Source organism: Primulina tabacum, chromosome 13 (genome assembly GCF_025594145.1).
Source record: "Primulina tabacum isolate GXHZ01 chromosome 13, ASM2559414v2, whole genome shotgun sequence".
In the NCBI taxonomy this organism is placed as follows: Eukaryota; Viridiplantae; Streptophyta; class Magnoliopsida; order Lamiales; family Gesneriaceae; genus Primulina; species Primulina tabacum.
This window is the reverse complement of record NC_134562.1, coordinates 26,241,195-26,261,704: the sequence shown is the minus strand read 5'-3', so window position 1 is coordinate 26,261,704 and position 20,510 is coordinate 26,241,195. Positions and strand designations below refer to the sequence as shown.

The 20,510-nt window shown below is 35.8% G+C and overlaps 1 protein-coding gene across 2 annotated transcripts; it reads right to left on the bottom strand.

Annotated features, from left to right (window-relative positions):
* Positions 1-2,162: 2,162 nt before the first annotated feature.
* Positions 2,163-15,566, bottom strand: LOC142522187 (2-oxoglutarate and iron-dependent oxygenase domain-containing protein CP2-like). 2 transcript variants are annotated; one of them, XR_012814400.1, is made up of 10 exons: positions 15,007-15,565; positions 14,020-14,067; positions 13,019-13,195; positions 12,767-12,917; positions 12,594-12,680; positions 11,125-11,249; positions 10,428-10,546; positions 3,999-4,110; positions 3,217-3,446; positions 2,163-2,513 (listed from the first exon to the last, which is right to left on the bottom strand). XR_012814400.1 is itself a non-coding variant. In XM_075625361.1 (9 exons), exons 1-9 carry the CDS (start codon positions 15,379-15,381, stop codon positions 3,408-3,410), a joined length of 1,233 nt encoding a protein of 410 aa, XP_075481476.1. In that variant the 5' UTR covers positions 15,382-15,566; the 3' UTR covers positions 3,104-3,407. The 2 variants fall into 2 exon arrangements, 1 of the variants encoding a protein (XP_075481476.1); XM_075625361.1 differs by lacking the exon at positions 2,163-2,513 and having other exon boundaries at positions 3,104-3,446; positions 15,007-15,566.
* Positions 15,567-20,510: the final 4,944 nt, after the last annotated feature.

Below are 20,510 nucleotides of genomic sequence, written 5' to 3'. Positions count from 1 at the left end.
ATTCAATAATAATTGCAAAGTAAATTCTTAATTTACTCAAAAATTATCCTAATATGTCCTTAATTTCGAAAATCCTACGATTAACACATAAGTTCTTGGCATTCATAATTTCCTTCTACAGGTTTCCCATAGCGAAATTTCAAAAATTTTAAACTTATTTACAAAAAAATCAATTACTATAACTAATATTACCTTTCATCAAACTTAAAATCCCAATTTATACATTTTCTTACTCCCAAATTCGTTGCAAATCCTTAAATCATCATTCCTTACGCCTAATTCCCAAAAATTAATTCGACTAGTTACCATGAATCATAAATATTTTCTTAAAAAATCTACGTGTCCCAAAGCATTCATAATATTCATGATTAACTTATAGCCCAAAGAGTAGAACGTCAATACTAAAACCCAAAAATCAACATCGTCCAATTCCACCACAAAGCCAACATACTTTGAAATCAAATAATTTCTTAATTCATATCGTATCACGTATGAAAATTCTAATGCATATAAAACATATATCCTCATAATGCTATTAAACATGTTACGTAAACATATAATTCATATAATTATGCAGGTAACATCATAAAATCATATAAAGCATGTAAACTTACAAGTTGAGGCTTGACGACTGATCTTCCCGGCGCTGATGGTGGCACAACCCTTTACAGAACCATTGCTCTGATACCAACTGAAACGTCTGCTTATTCTTTTTCTTAAAAAGTACTAGAATTTTTTTTTTTTTTTTTTGCAAACCTCACATAGCATTCGGCCGAATCATAAAATAATTTGGAACCATTTTAAAAGTAAAACACCCAACTATTTTATCAACTCAAAAACATTATTTGAAAAGTATAGCTCATACTATAACCTCTCAAAAACCACTCATAAATAAAACGTCGTAAAAATATCTTTAACATAACTTAAAATCATGAATCATAACTAGTGCGGAAAACTAGCGTCGGTCCTCGGGTTATGTGCACCTTCAGTCCAGTCAGATCAACCATGAAGACCTCCATTCACTTTATTATCATAATAACCTGCATCAATCACACCTAGTGAGTCTAAAGACTCAAAACATCATATCATTGATAACAAGTAATACATAATCCAGTTAACATATAACAGTGAAAAATATTTGTACTTAAAATATCATTTTCTTAATAATGCATAAACTTTAAACTTAATGATATGTTTATGTTTTTGAAAATATTTGTACTTAAAATATCATTTTCTTAATAATGCATAAACTTTAAACTTAAACATTTTCAAAAACATAAACATATCACATAAGCATATTCATATTCATATTCATATTCGTATCAACATATTCATAGTCGTGTCAACATATTCATATTCATGTTCGTGTTTTGTTGAATTCAGACCGTGATTGTGACTCGTATTCTTGATCGTATTGGGCGATGGATCCATCTAAAGAAACCACAGTACTAGGCGGCGGGGACACCAGCAACACTATCACCGGTCAACTGGGCCTTGGCCAACGTATTAACATATTCGTATTCGTATTCGTATCCGTATCCAAGGAAACACGATCTTCGGGCTCCCACTGTGACCATAACCCTCACGATATTTCCAACATGTAGTAGTCACAATCCCTTCACGTCTTTCAACATGTTATCATAACTTAATAAAAACATGCATAATATCATTTTTATTTTGAAACCAAGCATGCAACGTATCTTTTAAATGCCCATTTTAAACCTTAAAATTCATAAACATTTAAAAATCATAATTTAACATGTTAAAATCATAAATATCCATAAACATTTTAAAATAAACATTATTTTTGCACTACAATCCTATTCTCCTCTCTCAATAAAAATTTCGTCAATCTCATTTTCACAAGAAAAATTCACAGCCAACAAATGAAATCATGATACACTTTAGGCATGCGGGATCTATAATAGGGTATCTATAATTAGGGACGATTAATCGAAAAACAAAGATAACATAATTTTTTTAAACTCTAATTATTATTATAGAACTCGAGGTAAACAAAGCACCAAACGAATGCCTCGATTCACAAGAATGCAAAGATCAATTTACTAGTAAAAAGTCAGATCCCGGGTCTTAATAGCATCAAATTCACAAGCAAATCACTCGTCATGAAATGGGAGAGGGCTCTTTGGGTTGACCAAGACTAAAATGCAAACGGCCGGCTATCCATTTTATATTATATAAAAATAGTGAGTGAAACAGCACAAACAAGCCAAAACAGCCTCTTTTTTATTCCAATCACAGTGGGCAATGACTCCCAACAAAAGCAACAAATGTAAAGAACAATCAATCAACTGAAAACAAAAACAGCACGTCACGCCTCTGCTCAGTTCAATTCCAAGGAGAAATCGATAAATATGATCCCCAACTTCCTCCACAATTGAATCTACACTTAATCTCCCGCCAAATAAGGCCCCGATCTCCTCCTTCCGCGGGTCGTCGATTAATGCAATGTTTCCTCAATGATGATGGTACTAGCAGAATCTTCACGAGACCTACAAAATCAATTAAAGAGAATTAATGAAATGAGATTTGAAATTTCATTTGTAGTTGGTCAAGTGAGATCCTATTTTTGAAAACTAGGCTTACCTCAAAAAATACTACATTACCAATCACACGCGTGATCACGATCAAGTTTTGCGGTGAATTAAAAATGAAGTTTCAAACTGAAATCCATGAACTTACAATTCCACAATCTCTAATAATATGTGAGAAAAAAAATTTATGGTGAGTTAAGTTTATAATATTAAAATATAATCGAAAATCGTAACAAAAGAAAAAATTATGTAATTTTTGAAATATATAAATATTTTAAATTATTTCAAAATAATTTTTCAATGATACATAAAATATATTAAAAATATTAGTTTTTTAAAAATATATTAGCCTATTCATATAATCTAAATCCTATAAAATCTTGTGAAATCTTTCCATTTTTGTCAAAATTTTATTTAATTATATTAAATCACAGCAAATATCAATCCGTTTTGAAATTCTATTACACAAAACACTCAAAATGAGATTTATAACTCCAAATCTCACCAAATTCCATGAAATCCATGGAACCACACACGCTGTTAGGGAATTTGGAGAACCAAGTATCATTCCCCAAATAAAAATAATAAATTTTAAAAAAGAAGCTTAAAAACTGTAAAACAATTAAGAGTTTATAAAGAATAGTCAAATATGATATCTTACTCTAGGATCAACACATGAATCCATGCCAGAATTCTTCATAACCTACTGGTTTTCATGTACAGCTATGCTCAAATTACAAAGAACACACATCAGTCGCCCCTTTAAATGTTAATAGTAAGTCCGTTTGTCCTGTCCGAATATCTTGAGCAATATAATACAGTAAGTTAGAAAGCGAAGATGCGTCGAAGAGCTCAAGTAGCAGTTTCCCCTGCCTCTCTCCTCAGCAATTCCTGAGAAGCCAAAGAAACATTTAACTTCGCTAATTCCAATCAATTATTTATGAGGATGACACGAGCGAGCAGGCAGGATGCAGTATATGTAGGAACACTTTTTCAATTACACGGGTAGGTGTGCATGGTTGGAGAGCTAAGGAATTTCCTATCTCAGTAAATTGTGAAATATGAGCAGTTGCTATTTCATGTTTTCTTCATTTTCTCGAGCAAACAAATATCCAATTTTCTCCTAATAGCATTTCAATCACCTAGCCATACTACATACTAACTGAACATTTATACGTCATTTTTTATATCTAGGTTTTCAATAACCGTGTGAGCATAATAATGTTTGGCCTAACTGCCTAAGTTGGTAACAAACTATGTATTATTAACTGAAAAATACCTGATTATTTAGGTCATTGGTAAATATACACATATGATGGAAGTAATGTAATGGTTATGATTGCCGATTGTTTCAGTGCGGGGAAGCTCTGAAGATTATCTAGTTCAAGGCAGGCAGAGGAAGTACTGCCTTCCAAAGAGTTCACCCTTAAAATTTTGGCATACCAGTTTGATAGCAGATACAGACTGGCGTTGCCTTTCTTTCTTCTCACGTTCACACTCCGAACACCAGTTGGAGAAATCTTTCTGATACTTCCTCAACTCTCTAAATACAGAACTGCGGAACGAAGGTATTAAAATTCAGAATATAAATTGCGAATTTGAGATCTTATGCAAGATCTCTAAGAAAAGACAATAATTTTGAGATTACCAACTTCAAAAATGTCTGGGTATTTAAACTTGAAAGAAATAATTAGAAATAAAGAGAAGTTATAATGGAAAGAATAAATCAGTAGAATCACTATAGCTCAAATAAATGACTATAATGTCGTCCAAATTTATATCTTAGGAGGACATACCATATACTCGTACCAGACCTTGACCGCGTTAATAAACTCTTCTAATTATCATCATTTACATTTTCACCCAATCACACTGACAACACAAATCCTCAATAATTCCTTCCGGAAAAGCCATATGTTTTACTAGGGGAAGAGTGTTGCAACCACAATAAGAAATGCACAAAGGTACTGGAATGGAATACAAACCGAATGTATTCTGATGAAATAAAAAGAACTCCCAGGAACTCCCAGAGAAATGTCTCTGTACAACCTTAGCTCTTGCTAGTACTCGACACTCAAGAAATGTAAATAACCAACTCTCCACCAGCAATATTCTTTTCCATATATATTCTCTCCCCTCCCCTTCTCATGTGTGTGTGTCATCTATTTTCTTCTAGAACAAACAAATTTAATTATGGGTTTTTCACCCACCATGTGACTCTCTTCGTTTTGGCCCACAACACCACCCCCTTCACTAGAAGTAGTCTTGTCCTTGAGGCTGGATGTGGGAAATCGCGAAGCAAGGGCAGTGACCTCTTCCCAAGTAGCTTCTTCTATAGGCCTGTCCTTCTACCGGATCAGCACTTGCACTTTTTCTCCACCTATCTGCTTCAGTCTTCGAGCCACAACTTGCTCTGGCTCAAAATTCTACAGTCAACTCTGACTCTATAACTTTTGATAGAAGTTGCACAGACACTGCACTTCCCACCGTCTTTTTTAGACAGGGAACATAGAACACTGGATGAATTCTGGACCGAGCAGGTAACTGCAACTTGTAAGACACGTTGCCATTTTCGCAGCACCCTAAAAGGTACGTAATATCTAGGACTCAGCTTCTGATAAACCCTCCGACAGATCGGTTGTTGTTTATGAGGTCTTAACTTCAGAAACACCATGTCATCCTCTCGAAAAGAAACATCTTTCCGTTGAGCATTTGCTTGTTTAGTCATCCTCTGTTGTTCTCTGTGTAGTTTATACTTAAGTTGCCTCAGTAGTTCATCCCTGTCTTAAAGCTCTTGAGATACCGCTGCCACTGCTGTTTGATGGGCCCAAAATTGTGTAATTTTTGGTTGTTTCCTTTAATAGACAATCTCAATCTCAAAAGGTGTCATACCTGCAGCAGTATGATATGATGTATTATACCAGAATTCGTCCCAATGGATTCACATTGCCCATGTTATCGGTTGCTCCAATGCAAAACATCGCAAATAAGTTTCCAAACACCAGTTCAATAACCTAGTGTGCCCATCTGTTTCCGGAGGAACTCATCTCAAGTAAAGTTCCCTGCAATCTGAAAAAGCTCGGTCCAGAATTGGCTCATGAAAACTGGATCTCTATCACTCACAATTGAATTTGGAGTCCCATGAAGAAGTAAAATCTCCTTTGTGAACAACTCTGCCACCAATTTTGCTGTAAATGGATGTTTAAGCATCACAAGATGCACATATTTTGATAACCAATCTACCACCACCGCGATCACCTCAAACCCCCCTCGATTTAGGTAAGCCAACAATGAAGTCCATCGATATATCTTCCCAAATTGCACTGGAAACAGGTAATGGCTGTAACAATCCTGATGGTTTAGTTGCCTCATATTTTTGCCTTCGACACACTGCACACTCCGCAACATATCATGCCACATCCTTCCTCATCCTTGCCAAACAAAACAGCTGGAATTTCTACTAATTGTCCTCAAGTCCCCCGAATGACCCCCCATTGGTGTAGCATGTGATTCTTCCATAATTTTTTAATCCATTCAGAACCCTTGGGAATCAATATCTTCCCCTTGTGCAACAAGAACCCATTGACCAATGAATACACCCCACTACCCTCTATACCTTGACTTTATTAATTAAAATTTGTACCTTAGGATCATTCCCCGCGGCTTCCCTTAATTCTTCAGCTTCTAACCACACCTGTATTGATATACTTTTGAGATCCACTTCCTCTATCTTTCTTGAAAGAGCATCAGCCGCTCCATTACTACTTCCAGATTTGTATTTAATCTCGAATTCGTATCCCATCAATTTGGGCAACCAATGTTGTTGGTCTGGGGTCGAAATAAGTTGTAACAAACTTTTAGTGCTTTGTGGTTCGTCATGACAGTGAATTTCATTCCCAACAATTACGGTTTCCAATGTTGGATCGAAATTACTAAGGCCATCAATTGCTTCTCATACGTGGATTTGGATAATGCTCTGTCGGCTAATTGCTTTCTAAAGAAAGCTATAGGCTGTTCTCGAGCTAAAACTGCCCCAAGCGCCCTATCTAATGCATCACAATCAATAACCAATTCTTTAGAGAAATATGACGTTATCAAAATCGGAGCCGAACTCACCACCCTTTTTAACTCCTCAAACACTCATTGCGCCCCTTGACTTCAATGAAACTGTTTTTACAGCAATAAATCAGTCAAGGGCTTGAGTATTTTGCCATAATCACGAATAAATTTACAATGATATCCGGTTAACCCCAAAAATCCCATCCCTCCCTTGATTTCGGTAGGCACCGGCCAAGCTCCTACTCCTTCAATCTTCTTAGGGTCCACTGTTAGCCCCTCACCCGAGATAATGTGCCCTACACTACTCCACCTCCTTAAGCCCAAAGTAGCATTCTTTTTTTGTTCAGCAACAGTTGATGCTTCAACAAAACACCCAAAAGTGTCCGCAGATGTCCCAAGTGTTCTGCCCACATCTTGCTAAATAACAGAACCATCATCATCATAACACATTTCCGCTAATTACATGATCGACCACATGCATATTAGTTCTTCAAACTAATCGATTTTACCACGTCATCTTTTAAATCAAGATCTAAAATATCCTCCTTAACCACCTTTATCCAAATTTCAATGACTTACCCCTCATTCTACTCCTTCCATTATCCTGCCAACCTAAGATATGTCGGATTGAGACCGTATTTGATCTCCTCTTCACATAACCAAATCATGTTAGACGTCTCTCCATAATCGTATACTCATGATGTCATCCTCTATTTCATCCATTCTGCTTTAATCTTATGTCTATATCATTTCTAATGTCCCGAGTTTTTTGGATAGTAGAACCTAAATGGCGAAAAGCTTCACACTTTGGGACTTCTCGACCTTCAATCTAAATTGGGCTACCAATTCGTCAAGATTCAGGACCAAAGTTACAAGCTAAATATTCCGCTTTTGAACGACTAATTATAAAACATTTACTCTCAAGAGCTTTACGTCATCTATCTAAATTTTTATTTACACCTTTAGTTTCATCTACGAGGACAATATCATCTACAAACAACATTAATTAAGGTACCTCATCATAAATATGTCCCGTCAGCTCATCCATAACTAAAGCAAAAAAGTAAGGGCTTAAAACCGATCATTGATGAAGTCCTACTGTCACAAGAAATTCACATGACATTCCTCCAACGTAGCTAACATTACGGCACCTACATACATATCTTTAATGATCTTGATGTAGCATTGAGGCACATGCTTCCTTCTAAGTATCAAGCTGATTAATTCTCTAGGCACTCTATCATAGGCTTTCTCTAAATTGATAAATATCATATGCAGGCTCTTCTGTCGTTCTCTATATTTCTCAATCATTTGTCTAATCAAGAAAATAGCTTTCATTGTAGATCTACCCGGCATAAAACCAAATCGTTATCTGATACAGTAGTGATACTCATAAGTCTCCGCTCTATCACTCGCTCCCATAGCTTCATCGTATGGCTCATAAGTTTAATCCCTCTATAGTTTGAGCAATCATGTATATCTCATTTATTCTTATAAATAAATCAGTACTACAACACTATGCTCCAACATATTGGCATTTTCCAAGTATCTAGAATCCTATTAACGAGCCTAGTCAACCACTGGATCCCAACTTCCCATGGACAATTCCATACTTCAATTGGTATCCCATCCGGTCCAACTGTCTTCCCTGGTTTCATTCGCTTCAGTCTCTATTGCTTCCTTATCACTAGCTCTACGATAGAACACTAGATGTCTTACTTCATGCACAATTTTTTTCAAATAAGGCTTGAATACCTCATTCATGGTGGATTGAAACGTGGCGGGGCATTACAACTCGTAATGCCCTTCATGAGTCCCGAATGTTGTCTTTTGATCGTCTTCTTGCTTCATTCTACTTTGATGATCCAGACTTTAAATCCAGTTTGGTAAACCACACAGTCCCCATTTAATTCATCCAGTAACTCCTCGATCACGGGTATCGAATACTTGTCAGCCATAGTTATGTCATTTAAAGCCCGGTAATCAAACGCCAATTTCCATCTTTTTCTCAACCAAAATGACAGGGCTAGAGTAAAGGCTGCAACTAGGCTGTATAACTCCCGCTTGAAACATTTCGGCCACCAATCTTTCTATCTCATCCTTTTGAAGATGTGCATACCTGTATGGTCTTACTTGCACTGGCCCACTCCCTTCTGTAATTTTGATAGAATGATCTTGTATTCTTTGTGGTGGCAGACCCTGTGGGGGTTCAAATAAGCTGCCATACTCCACAAGAATATCCTCTAACTCCACTTGTTGTTTTACCACTTTGTCTCACTGTCTCTTCCAAATCCTTTCCCTCCTCATCTGCAATAATAATCACTTTCATAGACTTATAAGTGCACTTGTGAAAGGGCTCCCCACACTTGAAACAAAGCCCTTTTTCTTTACGGCTAAACACTCTTGATGGGAAATGGTTTTTCCATCCCTAGCTCTCTAACCAGGAACGTGGTTTACTACTCCCCTCGCTTGACCACTGCCCCCCTGAAGAAACCGATCGGAAATTTTGGACGGTACTTTGGCTTTGGGTTCGACGCAACGAATATTCACCCAAAGCATCAGTCCATGACATATTCCTGGTAAATGGGCTGGATCGGTGTATTTCTGTCATTGTTTTGGGCCCGAGTGTGAGCCCTGTGAGTACCCACCCCTCTTTTCAAATTTAGAGCCCATTGTAAGGTTATTCCCATGATGGAATAGGGTATCCAATTAAAATTCTTCTTCAATCATTCTGGCCAAGTTCGTGGCACATATTATGGTTTTGGGCTCATAAGTTCTCAGCCTTCTCTTCACATCATCTCTCAACCCACAGAGAAAATACCCTAATCTTTGTCGCTCAGGTAATTTTCCGATTTGTGCCATGAGAACTTCAAACTTTTCAATATAGGCTTCCACCCTCTGATTCTCCTGCTTCAACAATGCCAAAAGCTCAAATGGGTTCACGGCTTTCCTTCCACTATATCTCCGGATAAGCTCCTCTGCAAACCGGTCCCAAATCATGTTCGGGAACTGCGAGTTCATCCATCGGAACCAGTGTACTGCCAGCCCTTCCATACACACGTGCCCAATTTTTAGGCAGTTACCGGAGCAGTGCCTTGCAACTCGAATATTGCTCCACCTTCCCCAACCAACCCAAAGGATCAAACCCAGGTAACTCAACTCTCCGCATCACCTGTTTCACTTTCATTCATCTCAAATCTGTCCATGTCTCCCTTCACAGACCCCCTCCCATCAGAAAGATTTTCCTGATAAGGAAGATCCCCATTTCCCTGTATTTGTTGTGGCTGATCACCCACATGTCGCTCCGACACCTCCTTCCCTTTCGTTTTGTCCATCTGCTCCACCATTGTCGTGAGGTTTGGTATCTCACTCACTACTATGGTTTCCTGCATCAACAACATCATTTTCTCCATCACCTACACTCTTGCTTCAATCCTGGTCTCTGAACGCGTGGTTTCCATCGCCGCTTTCTTCTCCGTCGAAGATCCAGCGGGTCGGACCAAATGTTACAACCACAATAAGAAATGCACAAAGATATTGGAACGGAATATAAACAGAATGTATTCTGATGAAATAAAATGAACTCTCAGAGAAATGTCTCTGCACAACTGTAGCTTTCGCTAGTACTGACACTTAAGAAAAGTAAATAACTAACTCTCCTCCAGCAATATTCATTTCCATATGTACTCTCCCCTCCTCTTCTCATGCGCGCGTATGTGTGTGTGTGTGTGTCATCTATTTTCTTTTAGTTATGGGCTTTTCACCCACTATGTGACTCTTCTTTTTTGCCAACAATGAGGCAGTGTTTTTTACCTTCTGCACCATAACAACAAGTTAGTCCTGTTCCCTGATGTGGTAGCCCTAGCACCATGCCGATGACGGCCACGATGAAGAACTGCACGGCCCGGAACGTGCACATAGTCGAATATTTCCTGGACAATTGTCACAAAAGCCAAAAAAAACCATCAAACATAATTACAAATCTATTATATTAGCAAAATTTCTGCCTTAAAAGTTTGAGAGACAACATGGATTCAGAGAGTTAATAATCCAGAACCAAGGGCTAATAGAATTCAAAAATGTTGCTATTCTCCTCAGCGACTTAAAAGGTCAAAAGGTAACTCGAAGGCGAGTACCAGTCCAATTACTGCAAGTACACAATGGGACTTTTTGAACTCTTGTAGAACAAGACAAAAAATATAGAACAGCCAACCATTTTCCACAATTTAATTACCAACAAGCAATCAAACAAACAGATACAACGAATAAGCACAGGTGATGCAAACTATTTATTTTAATCTTGGTTTTACTTGGAAATGGGTCACTATTTTGCAGCCCCAACAAAAAACATGATGCTTACCATATTATTGATATGGCGCATGATCATGCAAACATTTGGTAACACTCAATAATAATTGAGAAAATAGTGTCGATGCTAATTCCATCAAATGAAATTAACTATTTTCTAGAGAGACCTATTATAAGCGGGGACAAATATGAAAAGACTTACCTCTGACTGTATTTCTGTATTTACATGATTTTCACATCGCACTCCACGAAAATAGAGTTCACCACCAGAAAATTGTTTACCTAAGCAGACATTCAAGGTGACTTCTGCATCATCCACATGAAAACCTATGAAGATGATTCCAAGAGAACAACTTTTAGCGAGAAGTACCCACAACTGGCCATCAGTGTCAAACTAAAATGAGACTGCCCAGAAACCTTTCTATACTCACAATAGAGGGGGTCTTAAAGAAACATAAGTATGATACCTCAATTACATAAGCACACTTCAGTATTAACAAGATGATTAACCAAATTCCTAGTAATGAAACAATTGGACAATGTACGTACAAGATAGAATAACTGAAAGTATTGGCATCCAAGTTTAGGCAAGATAACCATGAGAACATACAAGATTATCTGCATTATCTATTCCAGAATATTGCAAAGAAAAAAACAGTTATTAACAGTTCCATGAAAGGCAAAAATAAATAATAAATAAATAAATAACAAGGCAACACTCACATGAACGTTTTTTATTACAGCAGATATAAAAACATGCTATGAGAATAAAAGATGAAAAATGTATGGCTTCATTTGGAAAGTACTTATATGGCTTCATTTGGACAAGTTCTTATAAAACGTATTAATAAAAGTGTTTTTTACAAAAAAATTAAAAATTGTTTAAAAATTGTTTTAAGAATAAAATGTGTTTAGACTATTATTTTATAAAAATGTTTTTCCAGTTAAACAATTTGAACAACTTTCTCTATAATTCAAAAAACATCTCTCAATTATTCTTTAAAAACTATACTCTGAGAACAATTTTTAGAAAAACATTTTCATAAACTTTTTAAAAATCTTGTTCAAACGCATACTTAAGTTTTTTTCACCTATAAAACACTAAAAAGGTTTTTATAGCACTTGTCCAAACGGAACTTGTAAGTTAATAAATATAACTATTCCTACTTGAATCATAATATAATAAAGAACACCCAAATGAACCCGATTAAAGAGCTGTATCTATCATTATATGATATCTCAGACCAAAAACTTTCACCATCAAGGATCTAAAGTTCTAAAAATCAATAATGTTTTCAATTCTCTACATTGTCTCTAAGACAGTAAACCATACATGATGTCCTATTCAGAGACTATCAGGACGTAAGGAGACTACACTCACCAACTAAATAAGATTACAGTTTGCCTCTGACATTAGCAGTATTTTATCGACTATAGCATTTTCCATAAATTGTTGGAGCACAAAATTACAAGTTAGATTACTTAATTCAAGTTGTCCGGTGGTAGGCAACCAAGTATACCAATGCTTAAAAGCGATTCTAGCAACCTGTAACCAAAATAGGATGAGATGATATAGCATTGTCCAAAGAACTACATTACAATGTTCATAATCTTTCAAAATATAGAATGATCCAGAGTTAAGAAAAAACCACTGGGACAGAAATCACGCACCCAAATCCACATCTCTATCCATCCCATATTGAACAACGAAACCATGATGAGCATCAAGCGTTGATCCACCAACCTCAGGAAAGAAAACTACAAAATATATTCATTAGAGCTGATTAATACTGAAATCATATTAATTCAGACAAAATCATTAATATAGGAAGAAGAATGGTCACCTTTTGATATTGGGCGTATGAAATCTTCCATGACCTTATCAAGAATGGTTTCCATACCAAAATCATCAAGAACAACACCATACTTATTCATTGTATTAGGTCTCATTATCCTGAATTTAGTCTCGTGGACCCACTTTTCAAAATTTTCGACCTAAGCAATCAGAACCTGATAAGAGAACATAAAACCAAAACTACTAGGAAAACTTAATTAGAAAGTTGAAACTTGAAAGATGACTGAAAACAAAAAATTACCTCCGCCAGTAACATTTCACACAATCTCGGTTGCACCATTTCAAAGGTGAAAACTCCAGGAGAGGGCTCAGACATAATATTTCTGAACCCCGTCTCAGTGTTCTCGTTAATTGCCTTGAGAAATGAAGGAACAAAGAAGTCTGCAGCATGCATGGTATACAGTTCCCTGTGCAGACGCTGATAAGACCAAGCCAATTAGAATAAATGTTCGTGAATTTATCTGTATATCATGATATCAGGAAAAAGGGGAAGGAGAGAAGTTGAGGATCCGGATTTTGATGCCTACCGCGATAAAAATTATTTTTATTAACTAACTAGACACCGAGATTTTTTCTGCCATAAAGCACTCTTTCAAGTTAGTTTTATTTATCTAAAGTGACCCTAAATGCCAATATATACAAATAAGCCAAATGTGACTCTCGTTCACGTTATAGGATAGATTAATCTACATATGTCAAATATTAAAGATCGTGCAAGTGGACCACCATAGCATCAACTTCTCAAGAACTGAACAATATTGTGATCCTATGTTGACTGTACGAGAAATTGTGGAGTTGGTAAAAATATTTGGAGGTTCTCCAATCCAGAAGACTGATTATTATGGTTTGTACCCTTCTCTTAAATTCATTGCCTAACATTCTAATGAAGGAAATATATCCTCCAGGCTCCAACCCATAAGCATGAATGTTCCCAGCCCATGGTGGAGGCAAAACTTACTCAGGTATCGTTTCTCAGAAATTCATCAACGTCCTAAAAAATAGAAAATTTGATATGAAAATATTGGAGGACAAGAGATTGATAAACTTTTCATTGATACCTACTGCCACACAAAAGGGTTCAACGTCATTTTTAAATTTTTCTAACACAATGGTTGGTAGCATTGAAAATGTTGACAAAATATGAAATACCAACTACAAAAACATCTTTATAAATGTTAAGATAACCCTTAATAATACTAATTACACACTCAGCAGCAATTACAAGTGTCATGCACGCCATACCTGATAGTTGGATATAATCTTCTGCCTGTACTCTCTGTGCTTCTGAAGCTGTTCAAACACAACAGTCATGGATTCTCAATCAGCATTTAACAACATGAAGAGATACATTACACAGAGAGAGAGAGAGAGTTCCAATAAAGCAGAATGTCAAACATGCAATATATTAAACTGCATAAATTCGCGTGGTAAAGGACAGATGGGAACTCGAGCTAAGCTTTTCATGAAGCTAACGGAGGGATAAAATCAGAAACCCCAACCCCTGAAATGCTCATTGACACAATTTTACTCCTCGGAAATATATACCCACAGTTTCATGCAAGTGAAACATGTACAATTCCACACTTCCGCGTGCAAAAATTAAGGTCCGGTCCACAAGATGCCCAAGCACTTATCCTTTAGATAAGATCCCCCATATCCAAATGTGCATTAAAAAGTACCCTGGCATCATTTCCCATACATTAACTTATCTACCTTATTCAATATTGAATGCAACCCACTATCAATCCGTAAGCACATATTCAAGTCCTTCTACGCACACATGAGTGAACCCATCTCAAATCTCCTGCTAAACCAGATGTTGTGGCTATCCTGAGCAATTGCAATCACCGGGTTACCAAATGTGCGAATCATGAGCATATACAACAATGGTAAATCATGAGACACGTGGCAATAGTTTCAGCTACTGTATCAGAAACAGTAGTTTATATTTGAACAGGAAAATCACATATTCGTCTCAAAATAGTGCAAAATGGGTAATTATTACATGCATCGATTTTACATTCTCGGAGTAGGAAAACTCGAATAGGTTACCTAACCCAGGGAAAGAAGTGCATGTATTTTACGGACCTTTCTCCTATCATACAACTTGAAACGATCTTTACTAAAAAAAAGGTTTTTTCCTCCACAATAATAAATACAAATCAAACAGACCAACGTCATCTCATCCAAGTGCAAAAACGGAAACAATGTATAGGTAATCGTGTTTACCCTAACGCGCTCGTTTTCAGGGTAATAACGTATGAGTATATCTCGCATGTATGAAACCTTCACATCCCGCGTCTGGAGGATGAGATTCGGCGGGAGGTACCTCTCCAACGAGGTGAAAACCAACGGGCTAAAATCCAGGTCTAAATCCTCATAATTCTCGGGCTTGTGATCAGAATAAGGGTTCAACCTCAGCCTATGCGTCGCATACAGTGGCACCACCGCTAGCGCGTCCGGCTGACTAATTCCGTTGACGCTGCCGTTGTTTCCGTTGGAATGTAACACTTGGGACCCACCGGAGGGATTTTCGGGTGGTAGTAGGTTCACATCAGCCCCACGTTCCTGGGACGCCGGCGCGGCTGCCCCGTCGAGAGACATGGGAAACTTTATTATACAGAAATTAAGGGTTAATCGGTATAAAATAACATTAAAAAAGGATAAAATTATAAAGCAGCATTTTGTCGTTGAATCGAAGAAATGGGGAATTAGGGTTTTCAGAGCTTGTGCTGGGGTGTCCACAGTAAACGTGACAGAAAGGTGACTCAGGTAACCGCACCACCTATCACTACATTTGTAAAACTTTGATATCTAAAATTCAAAATAATGTTTTCATAAAATAAATCCGTAAAATAATTTAATAAGAGATTTTACGTTAAAATATATATTGGAATAAATTAAGATCTGTTATAGTTTGGTTCCAACTTCATATTTAAACCTTCTTATGTGTAGTGTCTAGATCGTCTAGTAGGAGACTAGTACGCGGCTAGACGGATTCACGGTATCAACATATGAAAATGTAGTTTGGTGTTTTAGTACAACTCAACAAATTACATTTCTTGTTAAACTTTGATTTAGACACATACAAAATAATTTTTCAATTTTTTAATTAGACTTTTAACTTGAATTCAACCCAACAAAATTTTAGGAAAAATCCCAAATATATTAATTTTCGGTTATCTAGGTGGCCACATGAGTGCGCCTAATTCCGCCTAGCCGCCTATACTGACCGACTGGTATTTTTTCGGTGCCGTTGTTCAGTGCATAAGTTTATATCGATTTTGTAGAACATACTTTTTTTTGTAATATATTTGTATAGTACAATAAATTAAGTGGATTGGATAAAGATTGTTTTAGCATACAAAATAGGCAGGAACAATAAGTGAACTTTGCAACCTATCAGTTCAAAGGTGCGGCTTCTAGTTGGTGGAGGGTCGTGATCACAAGTGGATAAGGAATTATAGCACCTTAGAACTTGGGGGCAACTTAAAATCTAACCCTAAGCAAATTTTAATTTTAAATATTAGCTTTTTAGAATTCAAAATTTGATAAATAACATCCACTTAAAAAAATAATTAATTAATCAAAAAACAAAAGAAGCGTGCAGTACAAAACAGAAAGGAGAGAAAGGAAATGGGTTCTTGTTCCCTCCATTCTTCTCATCATTCTCACAACGATTCTTTTTTTCTTCATCTTTCACTCATTGGTCTTCTCTTCAATTTTTTTCTTCCTCTACATTAAGCAAGAGAATATTGTAATCATTTGTTTTCCTAAAAAAAGTTTCAATTTTTATCAACATTGTCAAATATTTTAAATCAGGTGTAAGTTCAAATGCCATCTCAAATTTTTTTATCGATTTACTGATTTTTATTACAATGTATATATTTTAAATATAATTTTTCATATATTTCATTCTTAATTGTTCGGTCGTCCAAATATTATGGGTTCAGTCGCCTAATTCTGTTTTTAGTCGCTCAATTCTATTTTCAGTCGCTCACATTGATATGTTATGTCATCCGATTATATGTTAAATCATTTAATTTTTATGACATCTTTATTTCTTATTTTGTATAGGAATGACGATCATCCAAATTTTTTGATTAATTCTAATGGAAAGTGGAAGAATGATGAACAAGGAACTTATACATGGTTATCCGAATCTAAAGAATGGACAGCTATTTCCATTGATGGTTGTAATTTGACCATAGAATGTGTCATGAATGAAATATACGAGACACTTGGTCTGGCTAAATCAGATGTTGAATTGATATTGAGTTATTTACCAGAAGTAGATTCTTCCAAACCATGTCCAATCTATATACGAAATTGACGATCCTTGGGAACATATCTATCATTTGATAATTTGCGTATTAGACATGTTTTGCATGTGGATGTAATTGAGATTTGTGATATTGGAGTTGATAAAGAAAAAGGTTAATGACAGTGATGTGCATTTTGGAGATGTGGAGGGTAGTGATGTGAATTATAATATTAATGTAGAAGATAGAAAAAGAAAATGTGATTTTGATGTAAATGTATAATGTGGAAGAAATGAAATTGATTTGGATATGAATGCTTTTAATCAGGGTCTTCATGATGAATATTTTGGTTGTACTTTTATCCAAGTTGGTTTTGAATTGACTGCAGCAACAAAAGAAGTCGTTTTTAAAGAAAACAATGCCAATAAAAACTTGAACCAAAATGATGTCTTCGATCTACCAAGAACACAAAGTCCACATGTTGATTTCTATCATTCTGATTTAGTGGAAGCAAATACACAAAATTTGTTGGCGATTAACGACGATGATGGTGCATTTTCATTCACCGATGGATTGAATTTATCAGTTGGTCAAAAGTTCAATAGTAAAAATGAACTTAAGAAAGAATTGACTAAGATTTCTTTGAATGCTTCATTTGAAATGAATGTTGAAAGGTCGACAAAGACACTTTATGTGGTGGGATGCATTACAGAAAAATGCAGTTGGAGAGTGCGAGCAACACGAAAGGATAATTCAACTCAGTTTGAAATTCGAATTTATTTTAACATACACACATGTGACCTTTCTGATAGAAGACGAAGGCACCGACAAGCAAGTTCTATTGTAGTTGTAAATGTATTGCTAGAAAATTTTAGAGGGCAACAAATCACCCCCGCGCCAAAAACAATAATGACGATGATGTAAAATAATGGGCTTGGTGTTAGCTACTACAAAGCTTGGAAGGGCAAGCAACTTGCTCTTAATCATTTGAGGGGAGATCCAGAAGAGAGTTACGGAACTTTGCCAGCTTATTTATTTTTTGTTAAGCAAGTGAACAAAGATACTATAACTCATTTAGAGACTGACTCTAGTGGAAGATTTAAATACAAGTTCCTAGCTTATGGGGTATGCGTCTCTGGGTTTCGTAGGATGCGAAAAGTTATAGCAATTGATGGGACTTTTCTGAAGGGAAAATATAGAGGTGTTTTGCTTCTTGCAACAGCCCAAGATGGAGATTTACATCAATACCCCATTGCATGGGCTGTTGTTGACTCAGAGAATGAAATGTCATGGAGTTGGTTTTTGCAAAAAATGCATGAACTGATTCCAGATGATCCTAATTTGGTAATTATCTCTGACAGACATGCTGCCATTATCAGCTCAGTGGCCGTTGTGTACAAGCACTCACATCATCTACATTGCACATGGCACCTTTCGCAAAATATCGGTACCCATTGTGGTAAAAAGGGTTGTGGGGTTGAGTTGTTCATGCAAACTGCATATGCTTGCAAAATGTCCGACTTTAACATGTTGTATGAGAAGTTGAAAAATCAATACACAAGTGTGGCTTCATATTTGAGAAAAGCAGTTCACCAAATAAATGGTCTAGAGCTTTCTGCCGAGGTAACCGATATGATATTATGACAACTAATGAGGCCGAGTCGATAAATTCTAGATTGTCTGAGGAAAGAGAGTTACCAATAATAGCACTGTTGATTGCAATTCAAAATATGGTTTCAGTTTGGTTCAACAAATACCACACAGCAGCAGAGTTAGCTTCATGCAGAACGAAGTTGACTCCATCTATAGAGTTGATTTTGTGAACTAGGTTTACTCAATCACAATGTCTAAAGGTAACTCAGTTGAATTATTCTGAATATCATGTAGTTGGTGATGATACAGATGAAATAGTTGATTTCTCCACCTACTCCTGCAGTTGTTGTGTGTTTCAATGTGATAAAATTCCATGTAAACATGCATTAGCAGCTTGTCATCTAGCAAATTTTGGTATCTATGATTTGTGCTCGCCTTATTACCTTGTGCATATGTGGCGTCAAGCCTACTCGGGTACCATTTACCCCGTGCCTCATTCAAGAGATTGGAAGATTCCCGATTATATTTCTAATTTGGAAATGCTACCTCCTAACTTCAAGCCAAAACTGGGGGCGACCAAATAAACGAAGAAGATCATCTATTGGAGAGTTTGGATGACAACGAAAAAAGAAATGCAGCTTATGCAATGATGTTGGACGTTATAAGACAAAATGTACTCGTAAAACCACTTGATGTACTAGAAAATATTGTTTTTTCGAAAATGGATGGTTGGATTTTTTTTAAATGTAATTGAACATTAATGATTTAGTATGAATGAATCGAAGATATTTTGTACTATTCAATGTATAAAAGGTTATCAAATTAATGTTTTATGGACTATTTACTATATTATAGTATATTATAATCGTGTGAGTATAAAATATAAAAGTGGCTTAAAATAATTCATAGAGCGACTGAGAGCGACTGAGTGATATATGATTCTTATAATAGAAAATACGAGAAACTTCACGTTTGGGGTCTATTTACTCTATTTTAGTATAGTATAATGAAGTGATAATTTGAAATATAAAAATAATGTCATAATACAAAGAGCGACTGAGAGCGAATGAGTGATATATGAATGATCTAATAGAACCACTCGATGTACTAGAAAATATAGTTTTTTAGAAATGGAAGGTTGGATGTTTTTTTTAAATGTAATTGAACATTAATGATTTAGTATGAATGAATCAAAGATATTTTGTACTATTCAATGTATAAAAGGATGTTTTATGGACTATTTACTATATTATAGTATATTATAATCGTGTGAGTATAAAATATAAAAGTGGCTTAAAATAATTCAAAGAACGACTGAGAGCGACTGAGTGATATATGATTCTTATAATAGAAAATACGATCAACTTCATGTTTGGGGTCTATTTACTCTATTTTAGTATAGTATAATGGAGTGATAGTTTGAAATATAAAAATAATGTCATAATACAAAGAGCGACTGAGAGCGAATGAGTGATATATGAGTGATCTAATATAACCACTTGATGTACTAGAAAATATTGTATTTTGGAAGTGGAAGGTTGGATGTTTTTTTTAAATGTAATTGAACATTAATGATTTAGTATGAATGAATCGAAGATATTTTGTACTATTCAATGTATACAAGGTGATCAAATTAATGTTTTATGGACTATTTACTATATTATAGTATATTATAATCGTGTGAGTATAAAATATAAAAGTGGCTTAAAATAATTCAAAGAGCGACTGAGAGCGACTGAGTGATATATGATTCTTAAAATAGAAAATATGAGCAACTTAACGTTTGTGGTCTATTTACTCTATTTTAGTATAGTATAATGGAGTGATAGTTTGAAATATAAAAATAATGTCATAGTACAAAGAGCGACAGAGAGCGAA